Below are 15,658 nucleotides of genomic sequence, written 5' to 3' on the forward strand. Positions count from 1 at the left end.
CATTTTAGATGTCGTTACTAAGCAACCAGACGCCATGACAGCCGACAGTGCAGCACTCCCATATGCAATATTAATGATGGCACAGAAACAAAACCTGTCCAACAAAGTATATGGCACAAGACAAGAAGTGGGAGACGCTTTGGAATCATTTTCTTTCGGCAATACACCAAGAGGTGAGTACATCGATTTTATGCAGGTATAAAGACTAGTGATTGTTTTCTTTTTTTTAGGTTTATTAAAGTGTTACATTGTCGTCCAAAGTGTGATCGTTGGTCATGGAGGGGGAGCAAGGTTCTGAAGATGTTCAGGAAGAACCGAAAAGTACTTTATTATGGGAAAAGTGCATCCGGCAGAGAATCTTGGTGGATCTCGATGAGGATGACAGTCTCCACCTCAGTGACCTCCAGGCTTCTTCTTCAGCTTCACGCGCTGACACTGTCGTGCCTGAGACCAGCGTTCATTCCAGTGGTGAGTAATTAGCAATAAATGTAAAATTAAAATGCCGGGTCCTACATATATGTACGTATAACTATAATTAAAAATGGCAAAACTAGGATGTTGTATGATGATGTATTTATTGCATTCTATTTGTGATTGTATTTTAATTATAGTACCTATGCTTGTCTGTGACTGTAAAGTGTCCTTGAGCGCTTTGAAAGGTGCTTAAAATGTAACGTGTCATTATTATTATTATTATTATTATTATTAAATTAAAAGATTGCAGTGGTTCACATTTTCAACATGTCCAAAACACACTCCATGGAAAAAAAGTATTGGGATATTTTAGTGGATCACTTTACACATGCAATATTTTTCACATACTCCTAATTTATATAGCACTTTAGCTGTAACAAAGCGCTTCACATAATCGTCAACACAAGGCAAAATAATAAACACAACAGGAAAATAAAAACATGGACAGTTGTGCAATTTTAATCCCCATGGACTCTATAATGTTTGAGTACAAGACACTTTATTACAGGAAGCAGTTCTAGATGAAAGAGGAGAGGATGAAAGCCTCCTTTTCACCAGTGGATCAGAGACGTCATGGTGGAATGTGCCCGTCTGCGAGAAATTTTCAAAGCAAACACGAAGCTGTAGCATCCATTGACAAAATGAGATCTCCTGTCCCACATAAATCCGCTTCAATTCCAAGCTGCGACACCACAAGATCATTCTAATTTGTTTCTTTGACTCTGCCTCAGGCTCTATTCTTCTCAGTGAGAGTGTGTTACCAACAAAGAGCCACATAGTGCACAATAAAGAGCTCCTAAACCAACATCATGAGGACGCCGGTCAAAATACGAGTGATGAGGATCAGGAGGATCTCCCTTATGAGGGCGACCTTGGCTTTCCTGACTTCAACTGCATGGATGCCTGTCAGAGTCACGTGACCTCTGATGGAAGACAATCGGCGACAAATGCTGGTCCTACATACCATGATTTGGTTTCGGTTGTCCCTTGTGAGAAGAAAGATGAAGAAAATGTTAATGAGGAACCGGATGATGAGGTAGCCAATGCGTGCACTGGACCTCCAGTTCACATTAGCCAGCTGTTGCTGCGGCATTTCTCTGAGGAGGAGTTGCTGCATAGTGGAAGTCTAATTGAAGCAGAGACCCTTCCGGAGATCTCCATGTTGGAGAGTATGGACGACCTTCTTTGTAGCGCGTCGACACACAATAGAAGTGTCCGAAGTTTGGACAGTGATGGAATCGGTGGATCAAAAAGTCTGGAGGGGAATAACGCAGAGTCCAGTCGAGATGAAAATGTCGCAACACCAGCAAAGGTCGATGAGTGTAAAGTTCAGATCAGGAAAGTGTCACATTTGCGTAGCAGGTCATACGGCGAGTTGAAGTACGGTCAGGGTCAAGTCCATTTCCCTCTCCCTGACTTCTCCAAGGTTTCCCCGAAAGTCAAAATTCCAAAAGGTCCCGGCGGTCTAACTCGACTTGTTCCTGCGGTCCCAAGTCCCATGATCCGAGACCAGTCCTCTCCGGGAATGTTAGAGGTGATCAGCAGGGTGCTGGAGGATTCAGGTCTTCAGTCTTCACAGAAGTCTCAAGTCCTCAAAGACACGCAGGACCCGATTTATCCTGTCCCGGTCCTTCATTTACAGGTCTCATAAAACCCCCTTTATTCTCCTGTTTCATTTAATTATTTTTATTACTATATTTTCTGGTGTATAAGGCGCACCGTAGTATAAGGCTCACCTCCAATCAATGATGGGTTTTCAAACTTTCCATTTATAGCGTGCACCGGACTACAAGGCGTACCTTCAATGAATGAAAAACGTTCCAAATATTTTATATAATATATTAAACTTATATAATATATTAAAATATATTAATATTAATACAGTAAAGTCTCGTTATATCGATATGGGATATATCGATATGGGATATATCGATAGTCCCGGTTATATCGATACTATTTCTATGCACGCACGGAGAAAATTACATGCAAACAGGGTCGGATATATCGATAGTCCCGGTTATATCGATATTTTTTCGGACTCCCTTGAATATCGATATAACGAGACTTTACTGTATATTAAAACCTTTATTCGTCCCACAATGGGTAAATTTGCAGTCCACAGCAGCAAATTGAAATGGGGATAGAATGGGGTGGGAGTGAAAGGATAGAAAAACAAGATATTCTAAGCATAGTAAAATAAAAATGTCAACTGTATACTGTAAATGTGCAAAACTGTTTTATAAAAAAACTGTACATAGTGCATGTATCAAGAAAGGCATATTGATATATTCCTATATACTTCACATATTACTTCACATATAAGGCGCATTGACGTATACGGCACAGGGTCACCCTTTAGGTGCGCCTTATACACCGGAAAATATGGTGATAAACAATTGCGTCTTCATAGACCATGGTAGTCTTTTGGCGTCCTCTGGTGGCAATTATAGGCAGTACAAACATTTATAGGTGTCGATGTACATTTTGCACCGTTTTTCATCAATACTCTTACTTGTTTGACGAGTTTTGGTAAGAATTTCTTCTTCTTTTTATTCTTATTCTTATTCTTGTTATTATTATTAACTCTTTAGGGTGAATATGATAAGCAGCTGGCCAAATATGCCACGGCTAAGAACGTCATAGATAAAATGAAGGTAGGAACCAATGTAAGTATATTTTAGATCTGGTCTAATAATAAATATACGGTTAAGAGAAAAAAAAGCTTTTGCACATATATTTCTTTTTTTTTTTACAGTCTTTTGCTGACATTTGCATTGAGGATGTCTCAGGAAACTCCAGTGAGGGCGAGCATGATGTTGGACCTGAAGCTCCTAAAATTCCAGTTTTGGGTATGTGGCCATATACAACATTCAATATTATGACAGGATAATGCTGTGCTTGACCGGCTGCGAACAAACCAAAGGATACATACACTAGTTTGTTACCAAGGAAACAGTCCGGGTCAAATGACACGATTCTGGTTACACCACCGTCTTTTTGTTTTTAGGCTGCTTAAGTTAAGTCACTGACTGTAAACACAAATTTGTTTCTTTTAGCCATTTCTCCTTATTCTCGCAAAACGTGTTTGACCAATTGCTTTTTTCCTCAATCTTATAACATGACTTCTCTAAAACATATTTCAGACAACATTGTTGAAAATGTAAAAACAAGCCACCAGGGTGAGATGACGCCCGATGCATCTGACCAAGATGGCAGCAGTGAGGCTGATAAAATGGCCGCTGAGCTCAGAGCGCTCATTAGCCAGTTCATGCAAACGGTCGGTTCCCCAAACGTTTAATCCGTGTGACATATCTCACAAAACAACACCAAAAAAAAAAAAATAGAAACTTGACAAAACATCTTCTGCCCAGGTGGATGATTTCAAACGTAGTTTGAGCGACACGTCGGTTAGCACAGAAAATCAGCAAACAGTAAGTGATGATTAGCATATGCAAGTTAGCGAGCTAGCTCTGTGTGACTGTGACTGCCGTTTGCTTTTAGATCTTGAGGAGCTTGCTGGAAGCGCAGGATCAACTGGAAAGAAAATACATGAGCAAAAAAGAAGAACATAGAGCTTTGGAAATGAAGAATTATTTAGGCCTGTGCAAAAATATCGGAACGTTTGACCCGAACAGGTGTCTCCTTTAATGGATTGAGCTCCATTTGTACATGTCGTCATATGATTGTCTGTTAACATGCGTGCAGGCTGTTTGAAGGGGATATTTTTCGCGTGGGTATGCACCTGGAGGATATTAAGGAGATGATTGACGAGAACGTGCAAAAGCATATCGTCCCTCCACTCTTGTCGTCAACTCCCACAAAAAAGCCACTACCAGCGAAGGCCTCGAATCCGCCATCACTGCATGAGGTAACATACATTGGGTTGAATTGGGTGAGCTTATTATAGAAGTAATAACCATTTTACATATTCATGTATTACTATTATTATTATTATTTAATTAGTGATATTCTGTATATTAACTAACTAGCTATCTAGCTAGCAGCTATATAGCAGCTAAGTGGCTAGCTATCTATTAGCTATCTGCTAGCTTACCAGCTAGCAGATATCTAGATCTATCTGTGTATTAGTGACATTCAGTGTATTAGCTAACTATTATTATTATTATTATTATTATTATTATTATTATTATTATTAATAATAATAATAAATAATAATAATACTTTTCCCCAAAAAAATAAAAAGAGATTCAGAATCTGCGTTCAAAAAAGTCACCCAAAAAGTTAACTTGGATCTCCAATTTAAAAATAAATTGTAAAAAAAATATATTGACCAATATATTGACCAATATATTGACGTAATTTGAGAACCAAATAATATTTTGAATTCATCTGAAGGTCAAGTTTAATGACAATATTCCAGTCTAAACGAAAAACCATCATTTTATAGTACTGGTAAGTAAGATTTATTTATATAGCACTTTTCACAGGTAAAACCACACAGTGCTTCACAAAATTGAAAACAGTCAACAAAAACAATACACCAAAAAAGCATGAGAAGTACTCAAAATAACTCCCAACGATAAAACCTACATAACTTTGAATGTACACGTGAATGAGAATGTAAGGGAAATGTTATAGTGCTTGATGACCAGCTATAACGTGTTTTATGTTTCAGGATTTGGGTGCAAATATGAACACTGAATGTTTTAGAACGGAGACAAAGATTGAGGCACAAAAGAAGGATCAACCTGATAAAAATGATGGATTGGAAGAAAGGAGTGAGATCCTCACCAATCACTCGTTGCAATTCAATAATCGGTGAGGATTTTCTTCTACAAATTATGCTTTTTTTTTTAAATAGTCATGATGATGAAACGATAGAACTAGATACTCTAGAATAGATACTCAATGGACAGTATTCTTACTGATCAGGTGAAGATCAGCTGAATTATTACATAGGCAAAAGATACATTTCAAAATGGCGATGGCGGGCCATGGATTTCTGCGATAGGCCTTCAGTAGTGTCTGAATCAATCCACTGGAAAAAAGTGTGGTGTGATTTACTGTAAGCCCACTAGAGGGTACCAATAGCCTGGAAATAAGTGACCGATCTTTCTTAATGATGGCCATTTTTTTCATGAAAAGTCCATCTTGAAAATTGCGTTAACAGTAAATCTCCAACTTCTCCATTTCTTCTCCTTCAGCCATTGTGCGTTGACAAAAATGCTATTAAATTAACACAATATTTTTATTTGCTTATGAGTGTGCTAGCTCATGCCAGTATGCTCTTGTCACTAGCGGCTAGTAATAATAATCTATTTTATTTCTAAGTGCCTTTCAAAACTTTTTTTGTTGTTCTTTTAACTTCAAGATGGCGCCGCGAGAGTGGCTGCCTTTCCAGTAGCTTCTGTATTTTGTTTTTCTACTTCTTCCTTTCCTCTTCCTTTCATAACTTTGCTGCTATGAAATGTAAATATCTCCACCGCGAGACAAATAAAGGTACAGTAAATAGCTATCTAGGTAGCTATCTATTAGCTTGCTAGCGAGCTTTCTATCTATTTGAGTTATTACGGGTTGAGTGAACGTTTGCGCGTGATTGGCTAGTGACTAGCCAATCATAGTTTGCGTGATTCAGATATTTTTAGGCCAGCAAAAAAGGCTTTGCAAGCCTTGACGGTCCGCCACTGCAAAATGAAATCCAGAACCTAATGTACCACACTACCGCTGATTATCCACAACCGCTATTCACCCTCTTCTTCCTGCAGGCAGATTGTGTTTCGGGTTGCTGTGTCGGGTGTTTGGTTTCCATTTGCTCTCAGTTAAAGAGTGTTTGGGATTGCGCGCAGCCTTTCTGTTTTCCCGGAGGTCTCTGCGGAGGAACCTCTGGATCTTCATGATGAGCAGTTCCGTGGCGAAGAGAGACAATCTGCCTTGCTGGAGGGAAGAGCTCGTAGCAGTGACCCTTGGAGTGGAATTATCGAGAAATGGAAATCGGGAAGGTCAGTGTCATTATTATGGATGCATTAAAGGACAACCGACACCATTTTTTTTTGTTTCCTAACTAACATCAGAAAAACGTTTTATAGCATCTAAAATACCCAAAACACGCAGGATGATATTTTTAGTCAAATGCAAAATACCAATAAAAATGAGTTCAGGTGTCCCAAAACTACTTCAAAATGACCCCGGAAATTGTGAGTTTCAGAAAGTCCCGCCCCCTTGTTCGTGACATCACGCCAGGACGTCTTTGCCTTGCTCTAGATTCAAAACAATGGCTTCAGATTGTCAAGGTTTTGCGAGGTGGTGATGGCGGGTTCGGATCCCAAAAAGCAGGCAGGAGGGAGCAGGAGGTTGTTTGACAAATTGTATTAAAATAAAGTCAGCAGGAACAAAATGTAAAACATCAAAATGATCTGAATGGAAAAAATACAAAGTAGCAAAAGAAAACCAAGTGTAAAAGTCCGCCAAGGTTAAACAAACACGTACACGATGCATGCTGCAACCAAGCAGCAAACAAACAATGAATCGGCACCGGATGATCGTGCCAGGTGTCCTTTTAAGTGTCATTGATTATAACGACCAGCACCTGCGAGGCTGCCGGCAGGGCTGACGTCGCTACCCGCTGGTCGCCAATCTGATCGGGACGACCAGCACCTGTGCAGGTGCAGGCGGGGCCGACAGCGCCCCCCGTTGGTCGCCAACCAGATCATGACAGTACCCCCCCTTCAAGGGGCTGCTTCCAGAAGTCCCAACAGTCTCCCAAAAGGTCCACTCGCCAGGGAACGGTCGGTGGAGAGGGCAACCGCTGCCTCTCCAGCACACGACGGGCGGCGGCCTGATGGGAACGGGACTCGGCCTGGGGTGGACGAAGACGCGGCACGGATCGTCGTGGGCGTGAGTGCGATCCCTCTCGCACATTCACGCGACGGCGCATGGCTCTGCGTGGACGTCGAACTGCCAGGCGCAGAATGGCACCCCGTACGGCCGTATGGGACCAGGTCTCGGCCGGACGCCGACGTGGGCGTGAACTGCCCGGCTCCGGGGGAACGAGACCAGTCCAGAGCCGCTCCGGGATCCAGCGGTGAGTGGGGTCTCGGACTGACGTTGACGCGGACGTTGCACGGCTCGTCGTGGATGAGACTCAATTCGTCATGCGCGACGACAGCGTGGCTGGACGTGGGCGTGCAATGCCAGTCACCCAGTGTCACCCTGGACGGCCACCTGGAAGGAGGTCTCGGCCGGACGTTTACGTGGACGTTGCGGCTCGTCGAGTGACGCAATTCAAACGCGACGATGCTTGCGCTAACGTGGACGTAGCATTGCCAGGCACAGGGTGGAAATGAGACGGGTCCGATGTACCTGCGGGATCCGATGGTTGGCCGATTCATTCTGTCAAGGTTTTGCGAGGTGGTGATGGCGGGTTCGGATCCCAAAAAGCAGGCAGGAGGGAGCAGGAGGTTGTTTGACAAATTGTATTAAAATAAAGTCAGCAGGAACAAAATGTAAAACATCAAAATGATCTGAATGGAAAAAATACAAAGTAGCAAAAGAAAACCAAGTGTAAAAGTCCGCCAAGGTTAAACAAACACGTACACGATGCATGCTGCAACCAAGCAGCAAACAAACAATGAATCGGCACCGGATGATCGTGCCAGGTGTCCTTTTAAGTGTCATTGATTATAACGACCAGCACCTGCGAGGCTGCCGGCAGGGCTGACGTCGCTACCCGCTGGTCGCCAATCTGATCGGGACGACCAGCACCTGTGCAGGTGCAGGCGGGACGACCAGCACCTGTGCAGGTGCAGGCGGGGCCGACAGCGCCCCCCGTTGGTCGCCAACCAGATCATGACACAGATTCAGAGAAGATGCTTTCTTGTTACTCATCCAGTTATGAATATGATTCAAATAGTTCTGAAGAGGAAAGCATACATGTTTGCAATCGATGAAAGAAGTTCTTCCGTATCAATTCGAGCCGTCTGGACTTCAATGTAGCTCCCAGAAAATGCACAAGATGGCGCCCAAGCTCTGTTGGAAATGGGCTGATTTGTCTGCTGAGAATTTGTGTCCACTTTTATGGTGTTACCGCAATCGGTAGTGTTGGTGCGACACACAACGATTCACCATCGCGTTATTCATGTTTTTCCTTCAAATTTTGCCATCAACACGATGTTTTCAGACCAAACAAAGTACCCAAAATGCATTGTGTGTCGCTTTCTCGGTCAGGGGCATTCCTGACGTGACGTCACGTCAGGCATCGTCATCAACTCAAAAACAAGACTTCCTGAATATTCAGCGCAAGTCTTAAAACGTAAAATATAGCTAAAAGCGGTGGAATCGTTGTAAAATGTACTCCGTAGAAGTCATTTGAATTGATTTTACAAATTATGGACACAACTTGTCCGGAGGTGTCGGTTGTCCTTTAAATGACTCGTAAAAGATGTCAAATATTCTTGCTGCAGTGGCACGCAAGATGGCGCTGTAATCCGGGAAGGTGACGTTGGTGATGGGGCCAGTCTGACCGTGGAGGTCTCTTCTTCCTCTGACTTCCGCTCATCATTAGCGCAGGTCGATTTGAATATTCTTTGCTTGGTTTTGCAATGTTGAAGTAGATGCGAGGAACTTTCCGATTGTGTTTGTGGGCGTAGGAAGTTGTGTACAGAGAGACCGACAGTGGATTTGGGAGCTCCTATTTGAATCAATCCGATGGAATACCGCAGCTTAATCCTTCCACGGAAAGGTACAAAACATGATCAGAACGATTATTGTTTATATTTTTGCATGATATGAAATAAATGTTGATTATAAAATATTTCAGGTGATGTACAATGTGTTTTTTTTAATAATTGTGTCATGATAGTCAATTAACTCATTCACTGCCATTCACAAATTTATTCAAGAATTAAAAATATGGCGTAGAATGCCATTCCCAAATTTGTTTGGGTTTTCTTCTTTCTTGTTTGGGTGCCGATAAAGCGCTGGTCATTATTTTTCTTTTCACACAATGGAGAGGCATTTCCCTTATTTCCCTGTTTTAGCGCTTTGTTCCAGCTTCAGCCTTTGTTAAAGCGCTATATAAACCAATATGTATGTATTGTATTGTATTTTGGACAGTCACCCTCATTTCAAGCTCATATAACTGCAGACCCATACCATTTAGGAATTAACTCTTGTCTTTCTGATAAAATAAGAGAAACAAAGTTTTTTTTTAACGCCGAACTGAATATCTATGTTGTCCGAAAACTCAATATTCTGTGGGCCCTGGAATTCGAGGGACAATGACAAAAACCCTGGCATTTTTTGCACATCGTCTGGCAGTGAATGAGTTAAAGATTCCGGTACAAATGTGCAGCTTGATTATATCACATGTCAATATGATTTCTACTGCATAATCATTCCCCCAGAGAAGATGCTTTCTTGTTACTCATCCAGTTATGAATATGATTCAAATAGTTCTGAAGAGGAAAGCATACATGTTTGCAATCGATGAAGTATCAATTTGAGCCGTCTGGACTTCAATGTAGCTCCCAGAAAATGCACAAGATGGCGCCCAAGCTCTGTTGGAAATGGGCTGATTTGTCTGCTGAGAATTTGTGTCCACTTTTATGGTGTTACCGCAATCGGTAGTGTTGGTGCGACACACAACGATTCACCATCACGTTATTCATGTTTTTCCTTCAAATTTTGCCATCAACACGATGTTTTCAGACCAAACAAAGTACCCAAAATGCATTGTGTGTCGCTTTCTCGGTCAGGGGCGTTCCTGACGTGACGTCACGTCAGGCATCGTCATCAACTCGAAAACAAGACTTCCTGAATATTCAGCGCAAGTCTTAAAACGTAAAATGTAGCTAAAAGCGGTGGAATCGTTGTAAAATGTGCTCAGTCGAAGTCATTTGAATTGATTTTACAAATTATGGACACAACTTGTCCGGAGGTGTCGGTTGTCCTTTAAATGACTCGTAAAAGATGTCAAATATTCTTGCTGCAGTGGCACGCAAGATGGCGCTGTAATCCGGGAAGGTGACGTTGGTGATGGGGCCAGTCTGACCGTGGAGGTCTCTTCTTCCTCTGACTTCCGCTCATCATTAGCGCAGGTCGATTTGAATATTCTTTGCTTGGTTTTGCAATGTTGAAGTAGATGCGAGGAACTTTCCGATTGTGTTTGTGGGCGTAGGAAGTTGTGTACAGAGAGACCGACAGTGGATTTGGGAGCTCCTATTTGAATCAATCCGATGGAATACCGCAGCTTAATCCTTCCACGGAAAGGTACAAAACATGATCAGAACGATTATTGTTTATATTTTTGCATGATATGAAATAAATGTTGATTATAAAATATTTCCGGTGATGTACAATGTGTTTTTTTTTAATAATTGTGTCATGATAGTCAATTAACTCATTCACTGCCATTCACAAATTTATTCAAGAATTAAAAATATGGCGTAGAATGCCATTCCCAAATTTGTTTGGGTTTTCTTCTTTCTTGTTTGGGTGCCGATAAAGCGCTGGTCATTATTTTTCTTTTCACACAATGGAGAGGCATTTCCCTTATTTCCCTGTTTTAGCGCTTTGTTCCAGCTTCAGCCTTTGTTAAAGCGCTATATAAACCAATATGTATGTATTGTATTGTATTTTGGACAGTCGCCCTCATTTCAAGCTCATATAACTGCAGACCCATACCATTTAGGAATTAACTCTTGTCTTTCTGATAAAATAAGAGAAACAAAGTTTTTTTTTTTTAACGCCGAACTGAATATCTATGTTGTCCGAAAACTCAATATTCTGTGGGCCCTGGAATTCGAGGGACAATGACAAAAACCCTGGCACTGGAGTGGATGGATTTTTTGCACATCGTCTGGCAGTGAATGAGTTAAAGATTCCGGTACAAATGTGCAGCTTGATTATATCACATGTCAATATGATTTCTACTGCATAATCATTCCCCAGAGTGCCCAGTGATGGACTTGGTACGCCGGACAGTGAAGGCTCCTCCCTTGATCTCCTGACAACTGTTCATTCAAAGCACGAAAGCAGCCGACGACAGAAGTGGCCGATCCAAGCACAACCCGAAGCTTCAACGGCCACAGTCGAACAATGGGTGCAAAATATGGGTGAGTTCATCCTCTCATCCTCCTCGGTGATGATTCCAATAAATCTTCACCCGTGTGCTGAACAGTTCCTGACGCAAACAATCACCTCGCCTCTGAAACTATCCCGAGCACTATGATGGATGCAGAGCAGAGGCAACGCCATCTTTGCTCCTGTAATAGGTTAATATCTGTACTGAAAAAAATGGCTTTTCATTTTTGACAAGATAACCGAGTGAAACACATTAGCGGTTTGTGTTTTCGTCCGTCCAGTGAGGCTATCCTGGCCTTGCAGATAGAAGTGTCCAGACTGAAGAAAGATCTGGAAAAAGGTTTGGACCAGTTACCTCACCTAGCAAGGAAGATGGATTACCTGTCCTCCAAATACACGCCAGATCGCCAAGAACGTCGATCCAAGACCAAAAGCAGGTCCGACCACAAAACAACCAGGTGGGAGGAAATGATGCGCGATGATGAATAAAACACAGCAAACTAATATCATCGTTTTTAAACTTTAGCTTTTGGACGTCAACAAGCAGCAGACAAACTCTGAGGAACTTCAGCTCTGGTCAGTTCAGACTGGACGACTGGATTTCAACCGATCTGGACCCCAGCAGGAGTCAAGGTTCTCCACAATTTGAGTGTCTCAAAATAACATGACTGTAATTATCGGGCTTTTCCGGTACATGTTGCGAAAAATTGAAGATGATGCCGTGGCCAGACGTGGGTTTTATCGCTAGGCCTTCGGTAGTGCTATGTCTGAATTTATCCAGACTGAAAAAAGTGTGGTGTGGTGTGATTTACTACTAGTCCACTAGAGGGTACCATTAGTCAGGAAATAACTGTCCGACCTTTCATAATAATAATAATAATAATAATAATAATAATAATAATAAATTTAATTAATAATCGCCTTTCAAAACTCTCAAGGAAACTTTACAGTCACAGGTTAAGTTTTTCTGTGGGTGAGCAGCTTTTCTTGAAAAGTTCCTCTTGATAATGGCTTTAACAGTAAACCCCCAACCAAATCAATTTCTTGTCCTCCTTCAGCCATTGTCTGTTGACAAAACTGCTATTAAATCATCATAATTATACAGTAAAGTCTCGTTATATCGATATCGGATATATCGATACTATTTCTCTGCACGCACAGAGAAAATTACATGCAAACAGGGTCGGATATATCGATAGTCCCGGTTATATCGATATTTTTTCGGACTCCCTTGAATATCGATATAACGAGACTTTACTGTATTTTCTTATGCAGCTCGCTACCAATACAGTGTGCAAGCACGGGCTAGTATGCTCTTGTCACTAGCGGCTTGTGATCAGAGCCGTTTTCACAAACTATGATTGGCCAGTGACGAGCTAATCATAGTTTGCGAACATTCTGACGTTGACCAGCGCCTTCGAGAAGGCGTTGGTAACCCTTGTGGGTTGCTAACTCGAAATTTCATTGGTTAGAGCAACAGTTTGATCGACACATTTGATGCGACAGGGTCCGCAGAAATGATTGTGAAGGCACCCAGGTTGATTTCTGACCCTGGTAACAATTGATGTCTGAAATGTGATTGGTTAAATACTTACATACGAAAACACATGTCTGGAAGAAGCGCAACAGGGGGAAAGGCATGAAAGGAAGCTGAAAGACAAGTTGCAATTACAGTAAAGTCTCGTTATATCGATATTCAAGGGAGTCCGAAAAAATATCGATATAACCGGGACTATCGATATATCCGACCCTGTTTGCATGTAATTTTCTCTGTGCGTGCATAGAAATAGTATCGATATAACCGAGACTATCGATATATCCGATATCGATATAACGAGACTTTACTGTATTTAATACGATTTCATGGACAAAATATAATTCACATTAGTCTGTGATTGAAATATTTTTTAGGCCAGCACCTGGCTTAGCAGGCCTTCATGGTCCGCCACTGGAATTGATAGTACCTCAAATGAAACCAATCAAATTATCTACTGTTTTGTTCCGGACAGCCAGCGATTCAGATATGTTAGGCCAGCAGAGAAGGCCCTGATGGTCCACCACTGATATGATTCAGCTGGAAGATTTTAACAGTGATTCACGTTTTCCACATTCTGTTATGATCCAGCCTTTTTCCAAATAGGAATTAAATGAATATATATATATATATATATATATATATATATATATATATATATATATATATATATATATATATATATATATATATATATATATATATATATATATATATATATATATATATATAGCCTCATATAACATCCAATAAAGACAACATGAATTTATTTTAAAAAATGTGAAGCGAGTGCATCGTTTATGTTTTTTCCCACCAGAGGCCATCACGGATAACCTTTACTCCAAAGACAGACGCCATCTTCTCGCTCTCCAGCCCACCCGTAGACCACCGCTCCAGTTCAGCTATGGCTCCTCCTGCAGTCTTCCTGCCAAGTAAACACACAAACGCATCATCACCACTTCCTGAGCAAACATTCCTTCAACTTTCTTGTCATGTTCAGCTACAAAGCAAACGAAGCACCAGGCCAGGTGACTAATTACCGGAAACGTTCCACCCAGTCAGACACAGCTCTACTCCCTAGCGATGTGTACTTTCAGCCCACTCAGCCCCACGTCTTCCAAACGCACCGTACCAGGAAAGGAAGCAAGGTGGTCTTTTACCTAAACACCGCCCATGACTGACAAACACCTGATGTTTACTTTCTCATTTTGTTTTTCAAGGAGGAGGAAATGAGCAGAACTCTGGACCAAGCCATCGAGGCAGCTCGCAGCATGAAGAAGACCACGGATCGGATGACCAAAAGACTGTCGGCAGACCTGGCCAAAGCTCAACTCCACCCCAATGGGGAATATATAGCATTCAGCGGCGAGGGATCAAGAAACATTACGTGGCTTCACGCAAAAAGATCGTAGGATCAACAAGAGACAATTTCTTTACCCCGTACGCCATATGCATGAAAATATTTGACCTTACACTTTGGAACATACGTGCCCAGGAACAGGAAAAAATACCAACAAGTCTTCCTTACTATTTCTTTATGAAGATCTGTCAGAGATGTTCGATCGGACACTGTGGACAGAGACTCGAACCCAGAAAGATTGTCTTCTTACTGCTGGCAGGAGATGCAGCTATTCATGACAGACGTAAGAATTTTGCCCATATAACAGCATGAAACTTTTAAATGTGATAACTTCTTATTCTCTATCAAGATCAAAAGATGAAGTACTTTATGCATACAAATAAAGGCATATTTAGAGATGTCCAATGACTGTCCCACAGGCTTATGAGCACCAAACGTATACAATGATACCACACTTACGAACACTTTAGCTAACGAACTTTTCGCCTTACGAACATTAAATTCGCGAGAATATAATCTTGGCATATGAACTAGTTTTCGCCGAACGAACCAAACCACACAGCGCCACGGTGGCTGGTGGAATACTTTTCTTCGACCTCTTCCTTTGAGTGCAGACGTGGTTTGTTATCGAGTGGAGTACTTTTGCTATTATGGGACCAAAAAAGACCCCACCACAGGCTAGTGTTAAGCCTAAAAAGACATTAAAGAAAAGTAGCGATTGTCGAGCAGAAGAAGGATATCATTGAAAAACATGAACGAGTTGTGCGTTGGTGTGACTTAGCGTCCCAGTACCAGCATGCTAAGTCGACCATTGCTACGTGTGGCTAAGGGTGTTTCTGTGTTGTCTAAGCAACAGTCTCAGGCAATGGAAGAGGTTGAAAAACTTCTTTTGATTTGGATTAACGAAAAGCAGCGAGCAAGGGACATTGTGACTGAAGGTATTATCGCCGAGAAAGCACGGCAACTTCACTCCGATATCGTCAAGAGGCAACTACTTCAACGACCATCACAAAGGTAAATAAAACAACTTTATAATACAGTACAGTTTATTTCTTTAATTACCATACAATCACACATTTATTATACATAAATAAGGTATATTTTGTGTCGTTTTTAAGGCCTATTTGGTAGAAAATTATGTTTTATGGGGACCTGGGAATGGATTCTTCTCATTTTTAATGGTTTCCTACGGGAAATTAATATTTGGAAGTCACACTTTTTGCCTTACACACACTTTCTAGGAACCAATT

General features: G+C 41.5%; 1 protein-coding gene across 1 annotated transcript; it reads left to right on the top strand.

Annotated features, from left to right (window-relative positions):
- Nucleotides 1–34: 34 nt before the first annotated feature.
- Nucleotides 35–14,515, top strand: aknad1 (AKNA domain containing 1). Its single transcript, XM_089008662.1, is given in 23 exon segments — nt 35–173; nt 262–468; nt 1,206–2,116; nt 3,066–3,140; nt 3,230–3,323; nt 3,618–3,751; nt 3,846–3,905; nt 3,976–4,109; nt 4,180–4,342; nt 5,111–5,253; nt 6,282–6,434; nt 8,895–9,000; nt 9,081–9,172; nt 10,424–10,529; nt 10,610–10,701; nt 11,383–11,546; nt 11,612–11,705; nt 11,796–11,972; nt 12,041–12,147; nt 13,866–13,980; nt 14,049–14,196; nt 14,269–14,382; nt 14,384–14,515. Coding segments are annotated over 22 exon segments (3,507 nt in total). The 5' UTR covers nt 35–173; nt 262–275.
- Nucleotides 14,516–15,658: the final 1,143 nt, after the last annotated feature.

The sequence above is a fragment of the Hippocampus bargibanti genome, linkage group LG11, assembly GCF_051943395.1.
Source record: "Hippocampus bargibanti isolate YZ-2025 linkage group LG11, ASM5194339v1, whole genome shotgun sequence".
In the NCBI taxonomy this organism is placed as follows: Eukaryota; Metazoa; Chordata; class Actinopteri; order Syngnathiformes; family Syngnathidae; genus Hippocampus; species Hippocampus bargibanti.